This window comes from Grammomys surdaster, unplaced genomic scaffold, assembly GCF_004785775.1.
Source record: "Grammomys surdaster isolate TR1022 unplaced genomic scaffold, NIH_TR_1.0 170, whole genome shotgun sequence".
Taxonomy (NCBI): domain Eukaryota; kingdom Metazoa; phylum Chordata; class Mammalia; order Rodentia; family Muridae; genus Grammomys; species Grammomys surdaster.
Genome location: NW_021604618.1, coordinates 19,550,728 through 19,562,064, shown reverse-complemented (window position 1 = coordinate 19,562,064; position 11,337 = coordinate 19,550,728). Strand labels below are relative to the sequence as shown.

Here is an 11,337-nt window from a genome sequence, read left to right as displayed (position 1 = left end):
AGGAAGGAGGGAGGGAGGGAGGGAGGGAGGGAAGGAAGGAAGGAAGGAAGGAAGGAAGGAAGGAAGGAAGGAAGGAAGGAAGGAAGGAAGAAAACTTGTTGGAGGCTTTTTAAAACCGCCCAACCCCTTACAAACCAAATATAAGACAATGGTTAAGAGAAAGGACCTCAGAGGTTTTTGATTCACTTTTTAAAAACAGGATATAAAACTTAAATAACCACCATTTTACTATAAATTGGTTATAATATCAGCCTTAGAGCTAGTAGGGATACTTACACGATAAAATTTTAAGCATGGGTTGTAGCAGTAATAGTAATTATAAGGTAACTTTATCTTTAATGATAACAATTTCTTTGATTAGGTTGTCTTTTACTAAAGTATAGCCTAATTGAGAAGTCAATTAAGAATTCTAATTTAATGTTGGGCTGGTAGCTCAGGGTATTAGCACTTGCATAGCATGGGCAATGTCCGGGGTTCTATTCCCAGCACTGCAAGGAAGCATCAAAATGTTTCTTCCAAAACAATAAGCCTTACATAAATTATGTATCTGACGAAACACAAACACAGGTCAGTTATACAGTCTAGGATTGCTATGACTTGGGTAGAATTCTGTATTTCGGTTCTGTGAAGTTGAGAAACAATTTGTAAGTATATACTTAAATGGGTCTCAGACATTAAAAACCCAAAGTATCATCTGGAGAAACGACCAAATACGTGTTTGAAAAGTGTTATGCATATTATAACAAAGCATGTATTACTTATATATTATAAAAAAAAATCAAACTAACATTGTATACAGTGCTGAACCAGATGAGCCAGTTTTATTATTTTTGTTAATTTCTTTCTTAAAAAATTAAGATTATGCTTTTTCTCTTAGTTCTGTCACATAATCATAATGTATTAAAATATAATACAAATATACTCTACCAGTAAACCAGTCACCATTATTTTAAATAATGTATCTTTTTTCTACACACTGGCCTTAGAGTACCCAATTGACACAGACTAAGTTTTTTTTTTCTTTTGGTTTTTTTGAGACAGGGTTTCTCTGTATAACCCTGGCTGTCCTGGAACTCACTCTGTAGACTAGGCTGGCCTCGAACTCAAGAAATCTGCCTGCCTCTGCCTCCCAAGTGCTGGGATTAAAGGCGTGCATCACCACTGCCCAGCAGACTGAGTCTTTACGTCCATAAAATGACTTTCTAAACAATGAGCCTTCCCAGCTACTTTCCAGTCTACTTCCTCTTCTCCTTACCATGTGACTGACAGGACTCTCCATCACTCCCCCGCCCCCTTTATCTTTCCTGCCTATCTCACTTTAATGTGATTCAAACTGATCTTCTTTCAGACTTTGTCCCATCATTTCTCATGAAGACTTTTTGGGTTTCATCTCAATGCCCACTTAATAGTCTTAACTACCAAGGCAGTAAGAGACTAGCACACACTAGTAAGAGGAGGATGAGAGTCAGAATTCCCCAAACACTTTGCTAGGGTTAAGTAACTGCTGGTACACAGGAACGCACTTGGAAAGAAACAACTGTTCGACAAAGTTCAACTTCATCTTATGAGCAAAAGTGTACTGCACGGCACTTGCTCAAGAATTTCATCCTTGAAGTTATCACAAATCAGTGATAACTTTCTAAATGTCTAACCAGATGATATCCAACAAAGCAAAACCTTAATTATAAATATACATAAATATAAGCATATACAAAAATATAGTAGTTAAAAATTGTATAAAGGGGCTGGTGAGATGGCTCAGCGGTTGAGAACACTGACTGCTCTTCCAAAGGTCATGAGTTCGGATCCCAGCAACCACATGGTGGCTCACAACCACACACAATGATATCTGATGCCCTCCTAGGGTGTCTGAAGACAGCAACAGTGTACTTACATATAATAAATAAGTAAAAAAAAAAAACCTTTGGCCGGAGCGAGTGAGGCCGGGGAAGGAAAAAAAAAAAATTGTATAAAGTTCAAAAATAAATTTCTTAATTCTTTCACCTTAACGTAATCACACACATTCTCGTGTTTCTAGTTTCCATTCAGTTTAGATTTGGCCACAATCAACTCCCTTGTTTAACGAATCTCCTCGGGTGCATTATGATTAGGAATAAACTAGATCCCTCACGCACACCCCAGGGTCTCACTAAATATGTAGCCCCGGTGTCCTGGAACTCACTATGTCATCTAGGCTGGCCTTCACATCATGGAGATGTCAGCCTCTTGTATATAGGATTGAGATTAAGGTTATGTGCTAACATGTTTCCCTTAAGTTTTTAATTCTGTACTTTTCTAAGAGTTTTATCTAGAAACACCACTAGCATAGATTATTATACTTAAGCAACCTTGACATAGTAATTATGATGAAATAGTAAGGAAACATAAAAATGTCAAGACATAGTATCTGTCGAAAAATAATAGTACAGAGAAATTAGTCCACGCCCTGGCTACACAACAAAATATTCCAATGAAAAGTTAATTTGGCTTAAAGGTATTTTTAAGTTTGCAGAGATTATTTACTGTTCATAGATCTATTTTTGAGAAAATAAGCAGTAGTTATATAGTTTTTGCTATCTACATAAATCTTAAAATAACCCTTTTTGATAAATCTATTTCTAAGATTCTAGCCCAAGATTACACTTTACTTTAACTTGAGCAAAGAGCTGGAGAGATTGCTCAGTGGTTAAGAGCACTGGTACTCTTCCAGAAGACCTGGATTCAATTCATAGCACCTACATGGCAGCTCACAACTGTAACTCCAGTTGTAGTGGATCTGATACCCTCACACAGACATACATGCAAACAAAATACCAATACAAGTAGAATAAAAAGAAACAAACCTTAAGAAAAACTTTGAATAAAAATATATGCAACCTAACAAGCTTTGGAAACTTCTAGAGTTATGTGACAGTCTGTCCAAAAGATGATGGCTGAAATACATGAAATAAATGAGATACATGAAAACACTTTTCATGGAATAAAGGCAGCCAGAGCCATATTAAAAGTAACGTCTTTCGAAATCAGCACATCAACAGTTCATGTCCCACAGTGTGAAGATTATTTTAGTCAGTTAATGTAAATGAAAGCCTTTTTAGTCATTTTGGTTAGCTAATTTTTAAAAAAGATAAAAACAGACTGCTTCTCAACAGTAAAACAAACGTGAGCCTTTTAACTTCTGACGGCTGGGTCTTCTTTCTGCCCAGAAGCATGGCACCTAAGATCTTTGCGCAATCTCAAGCCTGTTACAAGGCACATTTTGTGTTTATCTCAATTAAGGTTGTCTTAATTAAAACTGCCAATGTTCTGTCTTATCTGGATGGAAAAGCATTACAAATAACATTGAAACAAACACAAACCAGAATTAAGAAACAAAAGCAAACAAAACCTTAATTGTTTTACCAGAATAGTCTAAGAAAAGAAGCCAAGTAAAAGAACAGGATGTCTGGTTTTTTAAAGACCCAACTTTAAATTTAGCATTTTTCTTTAAAATGTTTCTTTTAAATGTTCTTAAGTAACAACTATGTTTATATTCAGGACTGTAATAGACACCAGGAGTAAAATATGAACAAGATAGGACTTTAAACCCAAACCATGGACCCGTTCTGAGATCATTCAAAGGTAAATGAAAAAGAAAGGTAAGTTCCTCCCAGTTTCCTGGCAACTACAAAGGAAGCAAACTGCTCAGGACAGGAAGATGTTCTGCCAAATAATCCTGTATCTAACAATTATGGCAGAGATCTTAATATCTGTTGAACAAGTTAATGAATATTCAAAATGGAGATTTCTGCTCTGATATTAAATCTTTTCAAAGTATTCATTTAAATTTGATAATCTTTTACTTCTACTAGGCAGAAAAATTGAGTAAGAAGCTATACGTTATACTTTTAAACTATATTCTTGCTGTCTTTACAAATGATAGTCAAAAAATAACTTGTAGTAAACTAAGTAACTATAGGCCAGTGAGATGACTCAGTGGGTGAAAGCACTTGCCACCAAGCCTGATGACAAGCGTTCAACTGCTAGAACCCACATAGAAGAACTGACTCCCAAAAGTTGTCATCTGACTTGTACAAGTGTACTGTGGTGCACATTCCCTATTACATACAGGCACCCCTCCCCCCATTCATTCTAAAATTCTGGCATATCACTAGATAAACTGTATAGTGTTGCAGTTTCAATCCTGGACACAAACTCTTAAAATAGTGCTATCTTGGGGTTGGAAATATAGCTCAGTTGTTCAGAGAAATTGGTACTGTCTGCCACTCTTCAGAAGACCTGGTGTGAGGGTATCTATCCCAAGCACCTACATGAAGGCTCATGACCGTCTGTGACTTCAGTTCTAATGGCTGATTCTCTCTTCTGGTCTCCTTGAGCACTATATGAACATGGTGCAGACACATGCAGGCAAACACTCACACACATAAAATACAAATAAGGACTCCCTTTCTACTCATTTTAAGGAAGGCTTAACTTCACTATAAAAGACGTCTCCAAAAAACAAAGCAGCTTAAAAGAGCTTCCATGTCATAAATTCAGTCAGAAATCTGGGGACAACATAGATGTACAAACTTAAAAATACCATTAAGCCAAATCAATTTTTCACTGGAATGTTCTGTTGTGTAGGCCAGGGCTGTGGACTTTTTGGTATGGGGTTATACGGCTGTCATCCTCCTGACTATATGCTACTAACAATTTGTAATTCCTTTTTCTGTAAACTTTCTTAACTGGAAAGTAGTGAACAGGTGTACATTGTTAATTTTGTCAGCTTGCCAAGTTATATACGGTTGTGTAGCTGTTTGGCTAAACAGCAATCTAAACTTTGCTAAGGTTATACTTTGGATATGACTGCATGGAATCAATATACAGTAGTACATAAGGAGATCCCCTCAGTGTGGGAGGACTCATCAACACAGATGATGGCCCGAGGGGGTTGGAAATCCGGCTCAATGATGCAGCATGGATTTGTCCAGCTTCCATCATGCCAACCTGCCTACTTTAAGGATTTCACACTTGCAACCTCCTTACAAAAATAAACTTCTCTGTGACATGGTTCTGTTTATCTTGAAGACCAAGGTAAATATGGGATCTTTGAAATTTGTGAGTTGTTTACTTATGAATTCTAACGATTTCCTACAGATATTGATGTTTTAAAATTCCTTTCAAGCCAAACCACTTACCTGTAAGTCATCTCCTCCTTCAGCCTCCGTTTTCGATGCTGGGCACCCTAAGAAAAGAGGTCAAAGTTAAGCATAGCATTTATATATATATTTGGCCTTATATTTTAGTATTAATGGTTGACTATGGCATTACAAAGGTCAGAGACTGACTTTTGCATTGCCTGGCAACAGACTCAAATATCAGATTCTTACATTTCCTCTTCTGTCAGGATAAAAAGTGACTGTCTCCATCATCTCTTGACAAACTTCCACTTACTTTCTTTCATGGCTAAGCAGACTAGCTGTGTTATATTTCTCTGGTTGTTTGGTGATGTCAAAAAAATCATGTATGGTAGCAGAATATTCTGCATTTATGCTCTAGACATGGCTAGCATGAAGCAGGCATGAGATAGGGAATGTGACCTTTGTTAAATGTAGTTTAGTTTACTCTTTGGGATAAAAAACTAAGTGACAAAAATTTAGCAAATCCGTTGAAAGAGACCACTGTTGATAATGATATTCAAAGCTTAACAAGACAGGGAATACTGCAATACTATCTTGGTGAGGCATTATGTGCAATTCCTCCTTAAACATACAAATGGCTCAGCACTGTGTACCCAGTTTATTCCATCTTAGAAAAATAGTATTCTCTTACAAGGCCATTAATATGGTCTTAAAAGTCAACCCAAAATTTGAAATATATTACTTTCACTTTAACAGCTATGAATAATAATTTTCTCTTTAAAATACTTGTTTTATAAAACTTACATGAAAATTTAATCAACTGGGAGCTTTAAAAATATGCGAAATTAACCAGCTTCACATAATATCAAAACATACTTAGCGTTAAGCATTTTCATGCTCATATCTGGTTTCCCTGTAAGTAGTTTATATTTCTTCAAATTTTCTGAAAACACCACCTTGCACTCCCCCTACTCACTGTCTGCTTGCTTTTTTAGATACAGTCTTACTAAATACCCCTACCCAAGAAGATCTTGAGCTCTCAATCCCCCTGCCTCACTGGGCTAACAGGCATGTTTGACTACTCTGAGTCTTACCACAGACTGACTGTTATTCTTAGAACATTTTTTTCTATTATTAAACACCTTTTAAAGTACAGCAACTACTTTAGGTCAAAGCTAAGAAAAGAATATTTACTACTTATAAATAATATATAAATATCCAGATAATAATAATGAAACCTACCTTGAGAAATATCCTCTATAGCTCTTCGAATGCCTCGATCAAAAGCCCTGGCATCAGCAGGACTCTGAAAGGTAAGGCCAAACTTCTTGTCATCGATCTTCCAGTGGTGAAATGTGGGAGTGACCTTATTATAGATGAGGTCTTTCTTAAGCATACATTCCAAAACCACCTGCAAAGTCAGGTGCCAAAGTTAATGAACATACAAAACGCATCTAATGTAATCTTAATAAACACTAAGAACTATAAATAAAATGAATCATTTCAAATAAATTGAGGCCTTGATTATAATCTTCACCAAATCAACTTGATAAAGGGACTAAGAGGGGATCAAAAAGACTATACAGGTTGTAAAAAGATTGTAGATTTATACTGTGATTTAAAAGAATAAGCACAGAGCTGCATACAAAACTCCCAGAAGAATATACTTAGCAATATTTTTGAGAGAATCTGGGGAACAGAAGTGGTTATTAACTAATTTCAAAACTTACCCCCCCACCTTTTTCCTTGTAGTTCTTGGTGATCTAACCAAGGGGCCTTGTGCATGCTAGACAAGTACTCCACCATTAATGATATCTTCCAGCCATTCCTTCTCTAAATTTCTTAAGAGATCCAGATCACTTATTTGCCATTATAGCTGGGTTATAACTTTTTTTTTTTCCTTTGAGACGAGGTCTCGCTGAGAAGGTTCTGACTGGCCTGAAACTTCCTAGATAGACCACGCTGGCTTCAAGCTCTTAGACTTTGCCTCTTAAGTGCTGAGATTAAAGTTATGTGCCACCATGCCTGGCTCTGGCTTTTCAAAACTCTGGTTCCTCATTTTAAAAACACAATTAATAGTATTAAATAGATCCTATAATAAATGAGTAATAGTTTCATGTAATTTGTGGGACAATACAACTTTGTTTCTTCAATTTTTTTTTCTTTCTGAAATGGTTTCAGGGAAGTAACAGCAGGTAAAATTTCTTTCTCCCTTTTACTTTTTTTTTTTTTAAATTCTCTCTATACATTCTAACATATACAACTTTTGCTTTATCTGTTTGTCTATTTTCCAGTGCCAGGAATTGCATTTACAGCTTCAAATGCTAAGCAAGTAGTCTGCCACTGAAGTACACTCCTCATCAAACATTTTTTTTATTCTTATTCTGAACTGTACTAAGGAGGCTATAACTTGATGATGTCCCATCATTCTTGAATACTTGGAAGTGTTCCTTAAGACAATGCTGTTCGTTGTATGTAACACAGCAATTGAATTTAACATGGAGACAACATTTTATCTCAGTTTTAATTCTAATTATGTCATTTACCTCAGTCCATATTCTAATTAGGTCTGATAACATTTTTAACATTTCTAATATAAGGTTCTAGGATCACATATTATATTAAGTTTTTAATATGGGAGCTATTCTCAGCCTTTGGCAAGAATAACCCCTAACTGATGTGTGACTGATCCATTTAGAATGCGGCTGGTTAGCAAAGAACAAATTTAAAAGTCATCACTATGTTTTTGAACTCTTAATTATTATAATAATATACTTATGTTGAAAAGTAAAAATGTATTAATTCTATTCTTCTGTTAAGAGTAAATAGATGTTAATTATAAAAACTGTACTGAACTCTGGAATGAAAAATATCCTACTAACATTAATTTAGTAAAATTTAATATTAAAGAAAAAGATGAAAAACAAGGTCTCTGGGCTATTAAGCAGAGTTAAAAATTAAAAGAAAAGAAAATTAAAAGAAAGTGGGGAAAGGCAGTATATTAGCTAAGTTTTTCACAATGCCTGAGAACGGTAACTGAGAAAGAAAGGGTTGTTTTTGACTCTGTCTGAAGAGTAAGGCACATCATGGCAGGAAAGATAGCATAGCCGCATGAGGCAGCTGGTCACACACACTGAATCCAGTCAGGAAGGACATAAAGATGAATAATACTGAATCTACTTAGTCCTTTGTCTTCAGCCTAGGTCTCTAGCCCACAGGATGGTGTGGCCCATACTCTGGGTTTATTTTTCCTCCTCACTAATTAAATCTCTGTGGAAACACTCTCAGAGGCCCAGAGGTGTTTCCTCAGAGACTTCAAATCCACTCAGGTATATTCATCACATACATCACATAAAGTTAATGAGCATGAATACTTTTTAGTAAAGTGTCCAAAATAACAATATTGAGTTATGAAAAACAGAACACACAGCTATATAACATTCATATTTCCAACGCATGAAGGAAGATGGTGAAAACATTTGATACAGTAGCTTGTTAGGCCTGTGGGCCTTGCACTTAAAACCACTAGGATCCCACTCTATCTCTACTTACTGTCCAGTTTACTTTGAAGAAATAACACACAAAGTATTCAGAGTATTTCTGATTTAGTATTAACTCTCAACCTTATAGAATCCAAATTCACGTGGAGACAGGGCCTGAGCACACTGTTATCTTGACTACATTAACTGAGTGAAGAGCTGTCCCAACTGTGGATAGGGCCATGCCCTGGGTGGAATCTTGGATCATAAAAAAATGGAGAAAGTAAGTGGAAAACTAGAAAATAGATTCAAAGTAGGAAAGGTAAAGTCAATTTGGACAAGACCATTAAAGTTTCATATGCCACCCACACATGCAAACAAATGCATGCAAGATGGTCTTTATGATGTATAACATTTAAATGAATTTATTGACAATATAAAATGTATCTTGACAAAGAATCAGACTGTACTCTCTCGAAAATAACCTAATTCTTTAGTGAAATATGCAACTACTTCCAAATGCCTAATGAATCAAGGAAATCAGCATGAAATCGAGTGAGAGGCTGGAGGAGGGGTGCGGAGCCTATGTGGGGCAACTAAGGAAGAACTTTAAAATGAGTTTGGAGCATAAAAATTTTAGCAGATAAGGAAATCAGAAAACAAAAGAATTTAATGTCAAATGTACAAAGTAAATATTCTTTGTTTCTAATTTTAAGACTTAGAGATCTAAACAGACAGACTGTAGATGCTTCATCATAAACAATTCTTGTGACAGTCCCAGTAAGGCTTCATGAGACAGGGAAGACCAACATTTAGAATTTCCACCAAAGGAAAAGGCTGTGGGACCTACAATCTTGAGCAGAGAAAGCAACAATGGGAGGACTCTGCCTCCCAGGTGTTGGTGCTAACACACAGGACAGTAGCATGGATACAGCATCTGCAGAAAGACCAGCAGATCAGGAGAATGAGACGGCCTACAAAATCGTACTTGACTCATCTTAAAGGAGGCAGAAGGGTGACTCAAGCGGTAAGGACCTTTTCAAGAAAGGCTACAGAGAAAAACAACCAACCACAGTCGTAATATCCTGCCACCAGAGAATCTTGATTTAAGTATCACATTAACTAAAAATTAGTCTAAAGTGGACCATGAGTTTAAATATAAACTATAAAACTTTAACTCTTGTAGAACAAATTACAGGATATAGACTCAGAAACCACAGTTAGAGAAGAGTTCATGGATTTGACATTAAAATCACACTCTACTAAAGGAAAAAAGATAAATTGAACTTTATCAAAACTTAAAGCTCTACAAGAGCCATTTATTTATTTATTTATTTATTTATTTATTTATTTATTTATTTATTTATAAAGATAAACTACAGGCTAGGAGAAAGCATGTACATATTCCTAGAAAGAACTAGCATCTAGAATCAGCACTGAAGACTCTATAGAAAAAAGCAATCCAGTAAGGATGGGCAAAAGAACAGATATGGCACCAAGAGAGGATATGATCAGCTACTACAGAAATGCAAATTAACCCTACAATGACTTTTCCCTAGATCTCTAACTACCAAAATAAACAAGTGAGTCCATGAAATGCTAACAAGAATGCTGGGAACATTTAGGTACCCAGTGAGCAAATTTAATACAGCATGGTCACTTTCAACATACATTTGGCAACTTCCTATACCATTAAACAGATGAACATCACATAATCTAGCAAATTAAATTTTTTTAAAGATTTATTTATTTATTATATATGAATACACTGTAGCTGTCTTCAGACACACCAGAAGAGGGCATCAGATCTCATTACAGATGGTTGTGAGCCACCATGTGGTTGCTGGGATTTGAACTCAGGACCTCTGGAAGTGCAGTCAGTGCTCTTAACCACTGAGCCATCTCTCCAGCCCGCAAATTAAATTTTGATCATTTATCCTAGAAAAAGCAACATTATATCCAAAGACACAGTAAAATGTATACAAATGTTCATGGTGCCCTTATCTATGAAATCGTCCAATATGAAAACGACCCGGAAGTCTGACCTTTACAAGTCAGTGATTAAGAAAAACAAACATGAGCAAAACAAAACTATTACAGATTACAAAATACTCAAAATAAAAAGGACAAACTCTTAAGACAAGTTACGCTGAATGAAAAACAGACAATTCTGAAAGATTGAATACTTACAACTCTACTTTTATAACACTTTGGAAATGTCAGAAATCATAGAAATGATCCAGAGAACAAATTAGTGCTTGTCAGGTTAAGAGGGATATGTATCTGGCTATAATATCAACAGGAAGGAGGAGTCACTAAATTGCTTTGCATCTGCCTGTGAATGCTAACATACCCGATTAAACTCTATAGCTCTAAAAACAATCATAAATGACTAAGGATAAAACAGAAATGTTTGGGTGATTGTATGAATATCTTAGAATAATATGATAATACAGTCTTAGAAAATGTTATCATTGCTGGGAAAATTGGGAAGAGGATATACAGAGGATTCCTTCACATTATTTTGTAACATTAATAATCTATATTTACTTCAATATAACTGAATATCTATGGAATACATTTTAAATCAAACTTCATTAAAATTAGTTATCAAATTCTGGTGGCAGGTAAGAAATACAAAGGTACTACATCCACAATAAAGGATATGTCCAGGTAAGAGCCAGTATCATATTTCTATGTACAACACCAGAAAGTCTATAAATTCACAAAGAAAA

At 35.6% G+C, this 11,337-nt stretch overlaps 1 protein-coding gene across 1 annotated transcript in view; it reads right to left on the bottom strand.

The window, feature by feature from the left end:
• Spred1 (sprouty related EVH1 domain containing 1) overlaps positions 1-11,337 on the bottom strand; it is a 69,885-nt gene that overhangs the window by 11,785 nt on the left and 46,763 nt on the right. Inside the window, exons 3-4 of the mRNA XM_028766909.1 lie at positions 6,366-6,534; positions 5,181-5,227 (exon numbers count right to left, since the gene is read on the bottom strand). Of these exons, the coding sequence (XP_028622742.1) occupies positions 5,181-5,227; positions 6,366-6,534 (216 nt within the window). The remainder of the gene's footprint in view (positions 1-5,180; positions 5,228-6,365; positions 6,535-11,337) is intronic.